Source organism: Poecilia reticulata, linkage group LG9 (assembly GCF_000633615.1).
Source record: "Poecilia reticulata strain Guanapo linkage group LG9, Guppy_female_1.0+MT, whole genome shotgun sequence".
NCBI lineage: Eukaryota > Metazoa > Chordata > Actinopteri > Cyprinodontiformes > Poeciliidae > Poecilia > Poecilia reticulata.
Genome location: NC_024339.1, coordinates 994,346 through 1,011,920, shown reverse-complemented (window position 1 = coordinate 1,011,920; position 17,575 = coordinate 994,346). Strand labels below are relative to the sequence as shown.

Below are 17,575 nucleotides of genomic sequence, written 5' to 3'. Positions count from 1 at the left end.
TTAACAATAAGACACCAACTTGATTTTTTGTATCTTCTGTACAGAAACAGCACAACAACTCCCAGAACAGAGATGGTGATCACAGCTCCAACCAGAACAAAAATCCACTGGAAGAAAAACACGGCAGAAACAGAAAGTTCAAGCAGTTCAAGCCCGTTCACCAGAACCAGTCTCTGGTACCAGACTCTAAAAATACAGTATATCCTGTAGGGTATTCCCAGCAAACTGCAGAATGTGAAATATTTCATTTTAAAACGAAGGCTGCAAAACATATTGTCAAAATATTAAGATGTAGGTCTCAGTGCTCACCAAACTGTCTTCAGTCTGTTCCTCCACAAACTGCTCCATCTTGGCTCTGATCTCACTGGTGAGTGGACCCAGGTTCTAAAATATTCAGCACAGAAACAAACCCAGCAGATGAAACAAACTGGAGCCGAGACGGACCGAGTCTGACAGAACTAAAAGAGTATTACAACTCAATTTATAAACCAACAAACTCCATGCAGTGGAGTACCTTCAGAAAGGTCTGTACTTAGGCACATTTTTTGAGCACCTTTACTTTACTTGAGTATTTATTTTTTTGAAAACTTATGACTTTCTTCGTCACCACATTTCTAGAAAACTTGTCGTTACTCGTTCCTTTTGGTTCAGCACAGCTTTGTAGTCTGTATTTTTCCCTTATCAGTTTAAGTTGTGATCAGCTACATGAACAGCACACTGGGTGGATCCCAGTAAGGTGGTTGTGATGTCAGAAGAACATTAGAAATGACTCTCTTCCCATTTTCATATCAGATTAATGGTTTTATAAATCCTAACCTGTATTTCAAAGGATGTCTGGTGTAGAATCATTTAGTTCAGGTCTGACCAATCTAAGCAGTCTCCCCTGCTATATACAGTCTTATTTTCTTACAGGACTTGTGTTGTGCCCAACACTGGGATCACCCACTCACCACTGACTTTGCACACAAAACAGCTATGAACATAGTTGTGGACACAACTATGGAAGCGTTTAATTGTTAGAGCGAGGGAATAAATACAGGAGTAAGATCAATCATCATAACAAGATGGTTTCTCATTACAACCAGATAACATTAATGTTTCTCAGTATTGAGATATAAAACTTTCCATTTTAATAATGATGACACTCTTGTGTTTATTTCCTAGCTGTGGGAGTTAAATGCTTCTGTAATGTAACACTTTATTTGACAGGATTCACCTTTGCTAAAAACCAAACAAAAAAAAAGTCAAGGCTCAGGACGCCCCAAAGGCCCTGTCCCTCTGAGCAGTGTGCCATATCCTTCATATCAAAATCAGCCACTGATGTCAGATCATTAATTATCATATTACGATCTTCTCTGGGTACCACCAGAGGCAGCTGAGTGGTACCAATATGAGCCCAAATAATCCTGACACTGAGTATTTACGTACCGGGTAGACACAGCTTTCCTCCTCATCCTGGCTGTCCATGCCTGCCTGGTGAATTAAAAAGGATCACAGACCAATAAAAATTATCTCTCAGTGGAAAATGACATTTAAATCTTAAGCATGTTATCATCCGAGAATCAATTTCATAGAAACACGCTCTCCCTGTGTGCTTCACTGAAGACATTTAGCCAGTAAGCTGATCTGCCCTGGGCGCCAGGAGAGAGAACACAGACCAAATGCTCGGAGAGATCTGGGTTAAAGATCACCTCCATTTCTCAGGCTCACTCCGAACTGGACACGTCCCTTCTAAGGGGTCCGGATAAAGGCTCCAAAGCTCAGTGGGATAAATAGATTAAAGCTCCTTATTAATTAGAGTTAATGTTTTTGACTTGTTTCTTTTCCTCTCATTTACTGTAAAGCCAGCCATTTCTGCTCCAGTTCTGTGTCTTTGGCCAACTTCAAAGTGAGAAGTGACCTTTAAATACACTGGAACCAGCGAAGAGAGAAGCTTAAACAACAGGATTTAATGTTTATGCAATATTTGAAGCAGCTCGGTGTCATGTGGCTGGATGTCAAAGTCAGATTAAGTGAAGCTCGTCAGTTATTTCACCGAGTTAACGTCACGTTTAGTGAGGAAAACTACATGTCTAAGACTTGTCGATTAATGTTAAAACTTGGGAGTTTATTCACAGTGTTAAAGCAGTGTTTACTACATTACAAGCCGTCGAGTCACAGCAAAGAACAAGAAAATAAACGTTAAAAGAAAGAAAATAATACACTGAAAAAATGCTGGAGGAATCTTCTACATTTACTAAAAAGTTTGTTTCTGAAACAGCGTAAACAATCTTCATACGYACCTTTTTTAAGGTTCAAAGTTTTTTGTATACATGCCTTATACTTAATACTACCTTGTGACGGTATACAACTTCCTGCCAACATTTCAAAATAAGACAGTATTTGGTCAAAAGAAAGCCTCATTTAAGGATAGAGCCAACCCCTGCACCTGAACTTGGATGCTCTCAAAGGTTTCATAAATAAAAATCTATAATCTTCTTAATCACTCATGTTCTAAATGTCTTGTATTGTAGCAGAATGGTCAGTTTTGCAGAATATGGGTCTTTATCACACTCAGATATGGTTTTCTCTATACTTTAAATGCTCTTTTGTCATAACATCTGTTTTCTGTTTGCTCATGCAGTTGTTTAGCTGTTGAGTGCCACATCCTCCACACCTCCTTGGCTTATAGCCCATAGGTCCAGGTTGTCTCTGGAGGACATCCTAACCCAGACATCAGAGGACATAGATTCAGTATTCCTGGTGCTAGTTTGTTTTTCAGCAACAAAGCCTGCTGAAAAACCAGGCTAGGTTGTGATGGTTTTTCAGCATTACCCATCATGAAGTTTTTGTCTACATTTCCTTTAGACAAATACAGTGAATTTATTTATCTGTTTGCAATAAAGTACAATGACTAGACATACATCCCATTTGAGCAGTAACTCCATTTGTTCAGTAGCTGTTCTTCACACTATATTTTATAAAGGCATTTATTTTGAAGAACAAGTCATAGCGGTTCCGGAAGAAGAGGCGCTTCTGTTTTCTAGTTTTAATCGTGTTCCCTCCAATTGCTGACAGCTTCTGTCAGTATCTTGTATTTTAATTGGTCAATAAGTTTTTTTTTTTTATTGACCAATCACTGCGTACTTCATTTGGTCGTTTGGTTCACTTGTTCCCATTCAGCTGAACCCTGAAGGTGAGAAGAATTTTGTTTAATAGCTAGTGTAAATGAGTCAGTTTCGGATTTCCAGAGTGAAAAGTGCATATAGTGCAGAGCTAATTATAGCCGTGCTGAGCTCAGACACATTAAAGTAGTTTTCTTTATGTTGTTTTGCTACTAATGGCTAATGCTAAAGCTAACAGCTGCCCTCTGCATGTGTCTTCATGTTCCCGGAGGAAGACCCGAYGGGAACCATGGGGGTTCTATCCACACTCATGAGGGGTCTGGTTCGAGGTGCGGACAGGATGTCTGAGTTCACCAGTAAGCGCGGCCCCAGGTCCCTCAACAAGGGCCGCAGCTCCCGCCCCGCAGGGGTGAAGCTCCCCAGCAGGAAGTTCCTGTCGGTCCGGGCCATGATTCCTGAGTTTGTGGTTCCTCATCTGGAGGGATTCAAGCTAAAACCCTACGTCTCGTACCGGTCAACACTCGGCACGGAACCTCCGCTGACAGCACAGAGTTTATTCGATCAGGTCGTAGCCCCCCAGATCACCAGAGACTTTAGGAATGGCACATTCAACAAGGATCAGCTGGATAAATATGGATTTGAACCCACACAGGAAGGAAAGCTGTTTAAGCTGTATCCTAAGAACTATGTGCGTTAATATGTGGATGGGAGACCATCAGAATCATAATCACAGAGAGGACTGCAAACTTGTCATTTCTTAAGTGTTCAATCTGAAAATAAAATCTGAGTCGCTCTACACGCGATTTAAAGCAGAATGTCATTTATGTGTCAAGGTTTAGTGATTCAAATCTGAAGGTAAATGTGGCGTTGTCATTTTTAACTTTATAAATCTTTTATAAGTTATAGAACCACAACCTAAAAAGCTGCTGTTTCCATTACACAATGAATAAATAGGGATCAAATGAACGAGTTGCTTTTCACTGGTGAATTTTCACTTAAGGTTTCAGAAAAATCACAAAGTGTAGAAAGTTTTCAAGTTTGATTCTAAAATCCTCTCTCAAATACTGAACATTTTCTAATGAATTGGTGTTAAGCTACATGCCATCAACATTTAGTATTTCTGTCCTTTTTTAGAAAAAAGGGCAAAAAGCTGATTCACCAGGCTTTTACAGTTTAGGTCAAGGTTTTACAAAGTGTGGCCTGCGGGCCATTTGTGGCCCTTTTGACTGAAGGCTGCAATTCAAGAATGATGTTGGCCCTCCATCACAGGGGGTTGATGGAGATTTAGATTTTTATTTGTAATCTGGGTGAAATGATTACTGACAATCTTCTTACAGTGGACAGAAATTATTTACTTTTTTATACTAAGCAGAACCAAATGCATCAGACTAACTGAAAAGCCTTTTATCCAATTCACTAAACTTGGTTTAATGTAGCAAATCTTTTGAAAGACAGTGACCTAAGTCCTGTTCTTTTGACTGACAAATTTATTCAATCGAGCCTCTTGTATGCAAAATCCTTTTTAAGTTTTATTTGTACATAGAATAACATTGCTTTCCTTAAAAAAAAAAAAAGCCAAAAATAAATTAAAAATCGATTAAAATTTTGCACATTTAGTTTAGGCAAAAAGAAAAAAAAAACTAATCAACTTTTTGTTAAGATTTTATTTATTTTTTTCTTATTTTCTTGACCCACGAGTTCTTTTGACTTGATTTTGGCTCACATGACAAAGTTTCGAGACCCCTTGTTTAAATCATGTGACAAAAATAGATATGGAACAGGGTTAAGTTTGTACCTGATGAACCACTAATGTGTTGGTTTGTGTCACCAGATGTTTCTAAAACACCAAGCATCACATCCTCTGCCGTAGGTAACAGGATGAAGGGCCGTCTCACTGCTGCTGCTACAGACATGTTCACCACAGACATGGGAGGTGTTTATTATAAAAACAGTGTCATAATCAAAATAGACGTTTCTGCTAAGTCAACCCCTCATGTTTCGTAGGAGAGTGGCCTATGTGTTCGTTGCATCTCACTCAGTTCAGGGTGTTTATGGGATGCATGGCTGCAGCTCAGTCACTGTTGGTGGTACTCCTGTTGGGGCGTTTCTGGAGTCCAGTCCCAGCGCCACACATGCAGCATGTGGTCGTAGAATGAGCAGCTAGCTAGCAGACAGGACAGCGAAGGAGCGTCCAGACCCGGGCTGGGGGCCGGCGCCGGAGCTGGACTTAGGGGGGGCGGTCCACTCGCCTCTGGGATGTACCGACCTGCGTCGTCCTCCAGGGACGTGTCAAAGCTGGCAGTTGGAGACTCGTACTGAATGCGCAAGTGTCCTCTGCTCTGAGCGAGGCTTTCCTTTGGTTCTGTGGCAGGAGGGGAGTGCGGCGCGGGGTCCTCCAGGGACACCCTGGACCAGTCGGCTCCATAGGCCAGGGAGTTGTGGAGGATGTAGGAAGCAACAACAGGACAGGCTCCTCCGCTGCACTCTGAGCAAACACACACACATGCACGCACACACAGACAGACAGACAGAGATAAAAAACCATCAGCAATCTGTTTTCAACTTTGTTCCACACAGAACAGTTATACTGAATAATACAAGTGAAAAACTATTTAGTAAAAACTAATCCTTCCACCTTCCAATTTAGCCTCAGCATTGAGTTCTCATATTTACACCTGGAGTGAATCTGATAAGTCTGAAATAAAGTAGAGCTGCCTGGTTAGAATGTGGCCCTCAGAATAATCATTCAAGAACGGTACAGATCTGGCCTGTGACAGGTGATGCTTCCTACACATTTTTAGATATGCTCTAATGTGAGACTGTGCCCACCTTCCACACATGAATGTGTGAATACACCAGTAAACACTGGTGTAAACACCACAACACCAGCTGTGAAACACATGCTGATGGAATATTAAAGAAAATTATTAGGTACAACATATTACATTTTAATTGTTTTAAATGGAATTAGCAATCACAGTTTTACCATTTCTTAGACCAAAGAAATGGTCTAAGAAATAAGCAAATAAATGCTTATTTGCCATATATACTCAAAAAGAAAAAAATTCTTCAATTTTGGTTTTTTAGTTGAATATTGAAGCTTCTTGGGGAGTTTCTTTAACCAATATTATTTAAAACTGGTGCATCAGTCTCCTGATAAAAATTGACTTTTAAAGCTCAACAGTGATATATTTTAACTTTGGAATCTGTACCAATTAACTGAATGAACTGAGTCAAAATAAATCAAACACTATTGGTGAGCAGCCATGTTTCTATGCTTAGTAAGTCAGAAAAATATCATCCCTCCGTAAAATTGAGTTAGAAACAGTAATTAAGAACTGGGAGCAGCTTTTCCTCGTTGCTCTGATCATACCAACCTAAGGCCTGCTGGCAGTGGAGGATGTGGAAGTCATTATGCATGCAGGCAGCCAGCAGCAGGTACTGATGGCTGGGATGCCACTTCAGCCTCCACACCCCGCCTCCCACCGCGGTCTGTCCGAGGGGCTGCCGCATGTTCCTGCCGTCCCACAGCAACACCTGCTCATCGTAGCTGCCGAAGGACAAGATTGGAGCACAATAACATAACGACCAAATACAACACAACACCCAGGAGGCTGCTCCTTTATTTTCCTTCATTAAAGATGAGGATACTGACCTGCCTGTGGCCAGGATGTGCTCCAGATGAGGGCTGCTGTGAATACTGCACACACCCATTGAGTGCCTGAAGCAAAAAAGCTCAGAATTTACCGGCAAGGTTTGGCAGGAAGGACATCAGCTAGACACACACAAACACACACATAAATCTCTCTATCTCTACCTTTTACTGGTGAAAGCAGGGCTAGAAGGAGCAGTTCTGAGATCCCAGCCTTTCAGTTTACAGTCATCCCCCCCTGGGAAGAAGGTTCCAACATGAACACTAAGGCTGCTCAGTGTAGTGCAAATATGTCATCACAATATCAGTCTGCAAAACATTCAAATTGCAAAGGTCTGTTTGGAGTGCAGTAACATTTGACTAATATATTCCAAGTGTTATAAGGCTGCATTTACATACAGATGTAATACGCAACACAAAGGCTCACTGCAGCTTTCTGATCTACTCAGATTACAAAGAAAACAGCCACACGTTTCCAAGCTCTTAGAGCTACTGTGTGTTTGTCACATAAAAGCTGCTGAATTTGTGGTTGTCATGTAACAAGATATGACAAATTACAAGAAGTGTAAATGTTTTTCAAAGAAACGTTGTAAACAAAGGGTCGTGTTTGGTGATGCTGTCAGTAACAGCAGCCGCTAAATGTTCAAACATGGAACAATGTGAATTGCTTTGAACATTAGAGAATAGTGTATAATTTAATGTGTTCGTGTGAGGTGGAGTCTTCTTCAATTGTTTTCCAGCCATATAGGGTCATTATATAGCACAATCAACTATTTTACCTCCCATTGTTATAAAAATGCTGTATACAACTTATGTGACTTAAAAGAAATTTGACTCTAACACCTGGAAATTGGGCCCCTCTCTTTAAAAAATCTTGCTCTTTCCTGCAAATGGTTGCCATGGTGATTAAAGGATTTCTCAAGCATGCATGAAAGAATCAAGGCAACACTCCAGGTGTGTTTCTGATGAGGGAATAACATTATAACATAATGGAAAGCTCAAGGGAGTCGCTTTTACATAATATTTCCCCTTTAAAGACTGCCAAATGCTAGACCAGATGATTTTATTTTGGGCTATGTTCTGAAACTAACCGATCAATCACTTCAATATTTGCAGGAACTATAAAATGATGGGAATCAGTTGTGTTACCAGAATAAAGCAGCTGTGTGTTCCAGTAGGAGAAGGCTGTGATCCAGGCCTCAAAGTCATGAGCTTTCCATTGGGACAGAGCCGTCAGAGCTCCTTCAGCCAGGGAGAACACACCGACACACCCCTCAGAATCACTGCACGCCACCCGGATGTCACTGCTGCTGGGAACAGAAGGGTCTGCTTCATATGGCCTCTGATTATCCACCACTGGAAATTTGACTGAAGAAAAACAGCAGCAGGAGCTCACATAGCTTACAGTACCTGTCCATTCTACCAGTGGACCAGTCCAAAGACAAAGCCAGCCGCTCTGCTCCAACCTCCACGCTGCACATAGTCTGCAGACTGCACCCACCTTCCTACTGGATACACACATTCATGAGTAAACACCACAACACCAACTGTGAAGCACATGCTGACGGAAACAAAACATTCTAAAACAAGAAACAGGACACATGATAACTCCAGACCATTACTGAGGCACAGTCATGTCATTGCTTAATCTAAGGTTGCTGTTATCAGAAGACATCATTGGGATTCTTCAGAAGCTGCAGTTCTCACCTGATTATCCAGCAGAGTGTAGAGGTGCAGCTCTCCTGTAGCAGCAACCATCCCCAGCAGCGGCCTGCCCGACACAGGGACGTGGCACCTGGCCACGAGGGAAAACATTGAACAGAAAGGAAATGATCACGACTGCATCTGCACTAGTGAAGCCCGACTTCTCACCATTTCAGATCTAAAATGGCTGCTGTATCCAGGCGCTGCAGCTCAGTGAGAGGAGGGCTCATCAGACCCTCACGGCGAAACTGAAAAAGGTAGAGGCGGCCGGTCCGGCTGGGCGCGGCGTCCTCTCCGCCTTCCTGCAGCATGAATGACATACAGCAGACATGTGCGTGTAACTACACCGTATGGCATGATTAATCACTATTCAGTTCAGTACTTCATGGACATATTCTTTTTTGCATAGTTGTTTTAGGTTGCACTGCTTGTGGTGTGTTCAGGTTGCTGTGGAATTTTTTGCCCAATTTTCCATTTGCACAAAATAGTGACAGGTCTCCTGGACACATTCTTCCTTATGTTCCTACGTGGCTTTTTTAAACAGTGTTTTTTGTTTTAGCAGCTCTCCAGGCATTTTCCAATACATTTTATCTGGGAGCATCAGGGTAAGAGGGGTCAAGTACAAATGAACACTTCATTTTTCATGTTTGTATTTTGCTAGAAATTAATTTAGACTGTGTAACATTTTCCTCCCAACTGACTTGGGTTGGTATGTCAAATAAAATTAAAAAAAATGCAACATGTGAAAAAATTATGATAAAACACTTAAGGACTCAAATTTCTCAACACTTCTAGGATCCAAAGTCGTTATTTTTTCTCTTAATTAGTTTTTTTATTTTTTCCCCAAATCCTTATTTTTTTATTAATGATGATAATGACACATGTCACATTTTGTACAATTATTTTCTTTTTGCAAGAGTATTATGGCTTTGTAATTTTCTTCTCGCTGTTGTTTTTATTTATTCCACTTTTCACATAAGCTAGAGAAAAACTCACAAAAGTTTTTAGATTACCAAAGAACACAAATTGGAATTGCGCTGCTCAGTGTTGGAATATACTCCTGCGCTCTCCAACAGGTTGAGCCGCATTTTATCTCACCGCTTTCTGCAGCTGGTATGTCCCACATGCCAGGATGTCGTGGTTGGGGGACAGAGGACACCACTCCACCGTGTCCGCGCTCAGCTCCGTGTCAAATACCTGCAGACTGCGGGTCCTTGACTTCCAAGCCATGGCCACCTGGTCTGCATAACGCTACCGTGTTGGTTGGTTTGGTGGCAGCTAAACATTAACAACAAAAAACAACAGTGTTGTTTAGTTTAGTGATATATTTTATCCCAAGCAAACTCCCGTTAAGCTAACTAAGCTAACAAACAATGTGGTAACAACAGCCTGAGTTTACCTTCTGGCTAGACTCTCGGGGAAGGTGGAGTTTGGTCAAAGGTTGACATTTAAATTAGTATACTTGCTAACTTACCTCAACAATGGTTAGCTGTACGAAAAAGCTGGAAACAAAACTCACGCACTGTCGAAGCAGAGTAAACGCAGTGCGTTCTTACGTCATCAATGTGTATAGAGCTGCATTCAGGAACCAAAGTCTTAATGGGAAGTGTCAGCAGGTTAGAAAGACTGCACACTGTGTATTTGTGGACAACCAGTGACAGGCAAGTCAGGAACTGTGACACTGTATGAGTACCACTAGTTAGTGGTACTCACACTCACAGACAGATAAGTTTTTGGAGAGTTGCAGATCACAAAAACAGAAAAGTTGGTGAGGTGTGGGTGTTCAAGGTCGACAACTAGAGATGAAAAGGGCCATAGTCGAGATCAGGCAAGAGTTCCAGTGATAAATCGTGTTCACAGGCGACATTGCGTTGAAGAGAGCATAGTGAGGTCGAGGTAAGCTCTAAATATGCAAAGATTTTCACTTAAAAGTGAACAAACTGGAGAGGAATAATAGAGGAAGAAGAAAACCAAGGAAAAGTTTCATGGATGGATGTAGTGAAGGGGGATGTGACAGGGAAGGACGCTGGGTATAGAGTTGGATAGCGACCCCTAAAGGAATTAGATTTTAAAAAAGACAACGAAATTGTGACATTGTCTTTAGGATTTTATTTTTTTAGTGTTTCGGTTGAAGAGCGCAGCAGCTACAAGTGCAGGAGAAAAATCATCACAAACTCACAATTATTGTTATTTTATTATTTTATTTTTTTAGTAAACCAGCCAGTTAAAAAAAAAGCCTTTTGACGTAATGACAAGCTACGCGCAAGACGGTCACGTGATTTATTTTTTGGCTAGTGCCATATTTTTGTAGCTACTGCTGTAAGAAGCTGCCTCTAAAGCAAAACCAGTAGCTTGCAGCTTCGCCTACTAACGCCATGGATTTCAACGTGAAGAAGTTAGCCAGCGGTGCGGGGCTGTTCTTCACGCGAGCCGTCCAGGTATTTAAACGCTGCGGCGGCTTGGCTCTCTCTTCCTTTCACTTTGCCTACCAGCTGTTACGTTTCAGGACGTCTGACTCTGCAGTTCATCTTCAAAACACATCTCATTATCACAACCGGGAGGACATGTTCTCAATATTCAGGTTTTAGCTTCGCTATTTTCAGTCGTAGGCCGACGAAGCAGAGCTATACAAATGTCACGGTCGGTAATTTTAGCCAAACCATTACTAATTAACGAAGAGTGTCTTTTATTCACTTTTTCATTTACTCATTTGGCAGCAACAGTAGGGTAAAAATGATAAATATGAGCACCAGCAGGTTGAGACCATGATAGTAAGGGATGTTATTATGGTAATTGTTAATGAAACTTTGAACCTAAGTTATTTATTAGCATGTGGAGTTGACATTGGTTGACTTGTAACAGGGTGTTTGTCGTTGTTTGCTGTTTCAGTATACTGAGGAGAAGCTGGGCCAGGCGGAAAGGACAGAGTTGGATGCTCACTTTGAGAACCTAATGAGCCGCGCTGACTGCACCAAACACTGGACAGAGAAGATCTACAGACAGACTGAGTACCTGCTGCAGCCCAACCCAAGTATGATTACTATGTGGTAAAGTGTCATTACAGAAGGAAGTACTACCTGAGCTCAAAGTGTCTTCGAGCAGGACCACTGTAATGTCTAGGAATGTCTGCAGTATTACATCGATTAGGGTGGCACAGTGAGATGAAAAATTCTTGGGGTTGTTGCCTTTTTGGTTAGTCAGAAATAAGCGTCTTGGTTTCCTTCTGAAAGTTATTGTCAGTTTGTAAAAATGATTTACGCTACAGACTGTTGTAACGTCAGTTTCTATATTTTTCAGTTTTGTGCCATATTAAAAATCATCAGGTGCTTATCAAGTTTAAAATTACCTCCAGGTAATCTCAAGTGTACAAAAGCATACTGCAGAGTCTAAACTAATTTATTAAACTAAAAGCAACAGAAATGTTGGGAAGCTGTGTGTGGGGAAAAAAAGTACACCCCTGCCGTATTCCTTTTAAATGCCAAAGTTTTTAAGAAGGAAAATAACTCTTAACTAGAAAATTCCTGCAGAAATTTTACAGGGCATGCCAAAGTGTGCCCGTCGGATTTTTAAAAAGCGTTCTGATGCTAAAAATGAGCAATAATGCTAAAGAAAGCTGTAATGTAGTCAATAACTTGTGGGGCGTCAGAAGCATGTTCACTAAGCTGTGCTTGTACCATTTAGAATGTTGCATAAGCTGAAATTAGCTAAAATGCTAATAATAGCATGGATGCTATCAGTAGCATGTGAAGTATCACTAGCATGTTGTTGGTCATTACTTACTCTATTCAGTATAGAAAACATTGCTAATAAGCGTTCTGATGCTTAATATTAGCATCAATGCTAAGCTGAGCTAAATTGTAGTCAAAACCTGTGGAGAGTCGGAAACATGTTGACAAAGCTGTACTTGCGCCATTGATTTTGTTAAAATGAATGCATAAGGTGAAATTTGCCAAAATGCTAATCTTAGCATGATTGCTATCAGTAGCATGTTTGGCATCAGTAGCATGTTGTCTGTCATTGACTTAGTCTATTCAATATACTAAACATGGTTAAGTACTAAAATTATCTCAAAGCTCATTGAAGGTGAAATGATAATGCTCTGGCTTGCGCAAGTCAGTTCTATAGGCTTAGACAAAATGTTACTTAAAATGAATTCTATTGCACTGCAAAAACTCACTCAGCTGGACCTGCTGATTACAAGTTAGTATTGCACATACTAATGGGTGTGACACTGTTAATCACCAAAGTGAAAAGACTGAAGCTCTTGCCAGACCCATCACCATGTTTCTATAGCTGATTTAGTCACTGCGTCAGTACAACAGCTGAACCCAGTGCTCTATGAAATTCAGTCCGAGACTGACGACTATAAGCTTCGCACATGTGGTTCTCACTCACGGTATGAAATAAAAAAATAAAGACAGTCGGTAATTGTTTATTTCTCGAAAATGTTCAAACTTCATATGAAGGATTTTAATTCACACTCAAAAATTCAGAGAAATAATAATTTTATGTAAGCAAAATATAAATAGTCGAAGGAAATATTTCTTCTTCCCACAATGCATTGTGAGACCTGCCTCGGCACCTGTTGCAGACTACTCACTGCCTCTTTCTGGGACCCGTTGCTATGGTAATTAATTATCTGGACCTGGGCTGGCTCTCTGTCAGACAGTATGCTGGAGACAGAGTTTCTATACTTGAGACACTCAGCGTCAGTCTCAAGGACGCTGACAAAAAACCATAAGCAAAATGTCAAAAACACTTTAATATTATATCTTCTATTATCTTCTAATCTAATATTATAACTATATCGAGGAAAAAAGATAATAAAAGCTAATATCACTTACCTGAGAGTATTATTGAGGCTTTTATTTTGAAATTTTGTAGTAAGTGTCATTTGAAATGTCAACACTAATGCCATGTGCAACAGTGGTTTGGTTAAACCAGTTATCTAATGGCCAAAAAAGTAATTCTATGATGCGATAATCTTCAAGGCTTTTATTTTTAAATTTTCTGTCAGCTTAATTTTAACTTGCCAAACTAATCCCATGTGTAATGGTTATAGTGTTAAATCAGTTGTATAATGCTCAAAACACAAGTAGTTGTAAATACCATTTAAGTCCTCCTCTATAGTAACATACAGTTCTGCCATGTTGTAGTTCTAACATGATCCTCAGCCCTCTGCTTTAAGTGAGAGTTGGCCACAGTTAGAACTACAGACATGGCGTGCCCTGCCCTGCCCTGCTCTGTGTAATAATTCCCCTGCCAACTTCAGCTGTATCTGGCCTAAAGGGTGAGAGTAATTTCTGTTTAGCTGACAGTTCCGCCATGTTGTAGTTCTGACATGTTGCTGTGGCCTCTCTTTTAACTGAGTCTTGCCCATAGATAGAACTACAGTTATGGCATCTTTGCAGTCCTGAGCAGCTCTGTATTCTGTTGCTATGGTAATTAATGAATCCCCTGCAGCTGTGACAGCCAAAGTGTGGGAAAATCCTCTTCAAAAAAAGCCAGTTTTCTAACCAAAAAAGCCCTTCGAACAACTCCTTCCCGTTCAGGAACCGTGACACGTATTCAAAAACCGTTTGAAGCGTATGAGAAGGTTATTTGTCTTCTCCGATATTCCCACATTTCATATCTCTACCTGGCTCACAGTATTAACAGCGATGAGAGATAGATGATGTGTGCTCAGGTCTGACATTTTTCAGAAATATATGGAAAAACATAAATCTGAGCGAGAGCACCTGGAGAGAAAACTGTAAACCATAGGGACATTTTGAAAACATTTTACCGGAGCAGGCATGCGTATCTACGTCCTGACCAACTTTTAGGCAAATCGGGCGATATTTGTGGGCGTGAGGGCGAGTTAGAAATTATTTTGGGGTCAGAAATCCACTCTCTCCCACACTCTAGCTTTTCGAAAAATCGAAAACTTTAGGTCGCTTGGAGACAAGTTGTGGGCAATACGTAATTCGTATTGATGTACCAACTTCACTTTAGATAAGATGACGGGCATATCTACAAACTGAAGTTTGAATGGCATTTCTACGTGAATTTATGATGACACAGTGATTGCTCAAAAATAGGGTATTTTTAGGATCTCGCTCCATAGAAATGAATGGGGTTTTTGGGGGTCTTTTTACCCAATTTGTGTTGCCATGGTAACTCCGAATTCCACCAGAAATAATTGCTCTCCTCCCGTGATTGAGCTGCAATTTTTGATACCACATTTGTGGGGGTGCACGTAGCAGTACGAGCCGCTTTAACAGTAATGGAAGAAAAAAAAWAAATAATAAAGAGATATTCTATTGGGTGTAGAATAATAGGTGCCTGCCATGCAATGCCCCAATTAACTGATAATTAGCAAGCATGTCTGCCTGTATCAGGCAGGAGTTTTGGCAGTTTAGTGGTCTGAACCATACAGGTTCATCTTAGCAAAAGGGCCAGTGAAAAAAAGGCATCAGCAGATACCCTAATGAAGCAACTGTTGCTGCACTTCAATCTGGGATGAGTTATAAGGCCATTCCCTACCAATTTGTGGAAAACATGCTAAATGTTGGAGTTGATGACAGAACAGAGAAAAGGACCAAACCAACATAACATATTTGGAGAGAGGTTGCTAATACAGAAGCATGAGTTATTTTTGCAGCTTAGTAAAATGCAAGATCTTTTGAGCAATGTTCTTAGAACACATGAGACCAAAGTTGGGTGTAATGCACTGTGCTGTGTTTGTTGAAAAACCAAAGGCAGTGAATCAGCAAAAGCGGTTCTTTCCAGCTGTCTAGCATGGCGGTGGAGGAATGATGATGTGCACTTGTCTGGCAGCCACTGAACCTGAGCAGCTTCCCATCATTTAGCTGTCAGTGAATGCTTCTGAACAGTACCCATTAAATGCAAGAACAGCTGTTTTACTATTGAATCAGGGCTGAAATTGAATTGTGCGACAGGTCAATGATCCCAAGCACAACAGCAACCTACGGTAGAGTGGATATGTAAGTCCAACCCATAACCTGATTGAAATGCTCTGGGTGGGACCCAAAACATTTATCTGTTAACATATAATATTGGTCATTCTTTAAGGTTTCTAAAAAAACTGGCAAATGTTCAGGATTTTTGTAGTTAATGAAAGTTTTTGCTTCCCATAAAAACACACTGTTGAAATTGAAGAGAAATTGTTCTTTAAAGAGAATTCTGCAAGCCTCTACAAACGATGTCTTATAAGATAGTGGACCAGCTTTCAATCACAACAATATGACAAACCAATAGTCATCCAGAAAACAACTGTCTAAAGTGACTGCTGCTGACGGTGGCGCTACATGCCATTGAATCCTAAGGTGTACTTTGTTGTTCTCCCATACTATTTTTCTGTTTTGTCTTGAACTTTATTTAATAAATGTTYATGCTTTGCAGTATTTTTTTACACTTGATGTTAGATTTTCGTGATATTGGAATCTGACTGATTACAAACTTACAAATGAAAGATAATTTACCATTTTCCCCTCTTGGCTATAGTTGATAATGTTGATCAGGCTGTATAGGATGAGATGCAAGGACAGAGAGCTCTAACTTGTCATTTTTTTGACTCTTCATGCCACAGTTGATCATACTGGTGAGTATCCTGCCTTCCAATCCCCCTGTAGTGCTCTGCTGTGGAAACCTTTCATGCTTTGCATCATTAGCATAAAGGAGTAATCAACAGGAACAAAAATGCTCACATTTTTGTGTTGTTGAGATCAAATACAGATTTTTCACTCTGTGATTAGGAACATTAGAGTGACTGTTGACCACTGAAGAGTTCTCAGAACAAAGGCTGCTGTTTCACACAGCTAATCAGACAAAGTGTTTCCTTGAGATCTTTTCCACTAAACCGATCTCGGTGCTAGAGCTGACTGAGCACCGGGCTTCTTCAAACTTGCTGTAATACAGACTGCTACAGGAGATCCTTCCTGCTCACAGGCATCGCCACCTGCAATGACTTTTTGAAGAATCTTGAATAATTTCAGTTACATTTAATTTCCCTTTGGAATCAATAAAGCATTTTTGAATTGAATTTGATCAATTTTCAGAATAATGTAAATCACTCTTTAGTAGATTTTTAGATGGTAATTTAAATGTTAAATTATAAAGAGATGATGTTCATAAATATTAATAGATTAAAAGATTACTGTTAAATGTTTATAGTGTAGTTTTCCTAAGCCATAAACATGAAAGAAATGTTTTGTAGAAAGAAACGAGACATTCAAACTCTTTGGACTATTTTGAGTTCTTTCATTGGGTAATACCAGCATCTTCTAACAGTTTTGCTTGTGGAGTCTGTTTGGTGTTGGTAATCTAACAGTTTAATAAAGGACCCGTTTTATTGTCCTACTTATTTGTCTACAGAAAGATATTACACAAACAAACATGAACACCAATTTAATAGACTAATTTCAACCTGTTTTCTGTGCCAAATAATTAAGAATGTATAGACATGTTGCATGTTATTGTTTACATCCAAATACGTTGAGGGTAAAAAGACTCTTCTTTTACTTGCCATATTTAGCCGTGTTTCTGTTGTAGAACAATTCTTTTGACAAAATGAAACCTGGAGATGTATGGGGTTTTAAGTTAGTGCGGTGCGCCACAGTAACGGGAAAAATAATGTAGGGAAATCGTTGAACGACTCAAAACCGCTTGTATTCTTCCTTTTTATCGCTGTCTGTCAGCTATTCTACACAGTTGCGATTACTGACTGACAACATCACTAATATATCAGGATTTAACACTAAAGAACACCTAACATTTCTTACACAAAGATCAGAACATTTAGTCTGTCATTGTATCATGTTTTCAGGCTCCATGTTTATCTTATGATTATTAATAAGTGATTGTCTGAAGACAGCGGTGGCAGATCAGCTAATTTAAACCCGTGCTCTACTGATGATCTGTCAGAGATGGTGTGCGGGTGTTGCCTTTTTTTTTTTTTTTTACTGAACCAAAATGCATCAAATTCTGCAGAAAATTTTAAGGTTGTCAAAGTCAAGCTGGCGTGAGTGAGTGAGTGAGTGAGTGAGTGAGTGAGTGAGTGAGTGAGTGAGTGAGTGAGTGAGTGAGTGAGTGAGTGAGTGAGTGAGTGAGTGAG

The 17,575-nt window shown here is 40.2% G+C and overlaps 4 protein-coding genes across 6 annotated transcripts in view; 2 read left to right on the top strand and 2 right to left on the bottom strand.

The window, feature by feature from the left end:
- pnpla7b (patatin-like phospholipase domain containing 7b) overlaps positions 1-2,345 on the bottom strand; it is a 30,335-nt gene extending 27,990 nt beyond the window's left edge. The window contains exons 1-4 of the mRNA XM_008417343.1: positions 2,283-2,345; positions 1,429-1,473; positions 310-384; positions 20-107 (exon numbers count right to left, since the gene is read on the bottom strand). Of these exons, the coding sequence (XP_008415565.1) occupies positions 20-107; positions 310-384; positions 1,429-1,467 (202 nt within the window). The 5' untranslated portion in view covers positions 1,468-1,473; positions 2,283-2,345. The remainder of the gene's footprint in view (positions 1-19; positions 108-309; positions 385-1,428; positions 1,474-2,282) is intronic.
- A 720-nt stretch (positions 2,346-3,065) lies between these two features.
- mrpl41 (mitochondrial ribosomal protein L41) lies at positions 3,066-3,924 on the top strand. 2 transcript variants are annotated; one of them, XM_008417345.1, is made up of 2 exons: positions 3,066-3,175; positions 3,380-3,924. In XM_008417345.1, the coding sequence occupies exon 2, from the start codon at positions 3,394-3,396 to the stop codon at positions 3,799-3,801; it is 408 nt and encodes a 135-aa protein (XP_008415567.1). In that variant the 5' UTR covers positions 3,066-3,175; positions 3,380-3,393; the 3' UTR covers positions 3,802-3,924. The 2 variants fall into 2 exon arrangements, with proteins under 2 accessions (XP_008415567.1, XP_008415568.1); XM_008417346.2 differs by having other exon boundaries at positions 3,097-3,175; positions 3,376-3,924.
- An 826-nt stretch (positions 3,925-4,750) lies between these two features.
- Positions 4,751-10,352, bottom strand: dph7 (diphthamide biosynthesis 7). 2 transcript variants are annotated; one of them, XM_008417350.2, is made up of 10 exons: positions 9,935-10,352; positions 9,559-9,738; positions 8,629-8,762; positions 8,464-8,551; positions 8,167-8,261; positions 7,906-8,063; positions 6,922-6,994; positions 6,760-6,825; positions 6,482-6,654; positions 4,751-5,589 (listed from the first exon to the last, which is right to left on the bottom strand). In XM_008417350.2, the coding sequence occupies exons 2-10, from the start codon at positions 9,688-9,690 to the stop codon at positions 5,180-5,182; spliced, it is 1,329 nt and encodes a 442-aa protein (XP_008415572.1). In that variant the 5' UTR covers positions 9,691-9,738; positions 9,935-10,352; the 3' UTR covers positions 4,751-5,179. The 2 variants fall into 2 exon arrangements, with proteins under 2 accessions (XP_008415572.1, XP_008415573.1); XM_008417351.1 differs by having other exon boundaries at positions 9,860-9,950.
- A 12-nt stretch (positions 10,353-10,364) lies between these two features.
- LOC103469579 (endophilin-B2-like) lies at positions 10,365-17,397 on the top strand. Its single transcript, XM_008417347.2, has 3 exons — positions 10,365-10,898; positions 11,350-11,491; positions 16,052-17,397. The coding sequence occupies exons 1-3, from the start codon at positions 10,836-10,838 to the stop codon at positions 16,144-16,146; spliced, it is 300 nt and encodes a 99-aa protein (XP_008415569.1). The 5' UTR covers positions 10,365-10,835; the 3' UTR covers positions 16,147-17,397.
- Positions 17,398-17,575: the final 178 nt, after the last annotated feature.

Bases quoted from the DNA above. Each gene is read 5' to 3' on its own strand.
- dph7 (XM_008417350.2), bottom strand. From the start codon at position 9,690: ATGGCTTGGAAGTCAAGGACCCGCAGTCTGCAGGTATTTGACACGGAG. The intron at 8,064-8,166 runs GTACTGTAAGCT...TGTTCCCAGCAG, and splicing joins TCCACTGGTAGAATGGACAG to CAGTGACATCCGGGTGGCGT. The intron at 6,995-7,905 runs GTAACACAACTG...CCTTCTTCCCAG, and splicing joins CACACAGCTGCTTTATTCTG to GGGGGGATGACTGTAAACTG.
- LOC103469579 (XM_008417347.2), top strand. From the start codon at position 10,836: ATGGATTTCAACGTGAAGAAGTTAGCCAGCGGTGCGGGGCTGTTCTTC. The intron at 10,899-11,349 runs GTATTTAAACGC...TTGCTGTTTCAG, and splicing joins TCTTCACGCGAGCCGTCCAG to TATACTGAGGAGAAGCTGGG. The intron at 11,492-16,051 runs GTATGATTACTA...TTCATGCCACAG, and splicing joins CCTGCTGCAGCCCAACCCAA to TTGATCATACTGGTGAGTAT.
- mrpl41 (XM_008417345.1), top strand. From the start codon at position 3,394: ATGGGGGTTCTATCCACACTCATGAGGGGTCTGGTTCGAGGTGCGGAC.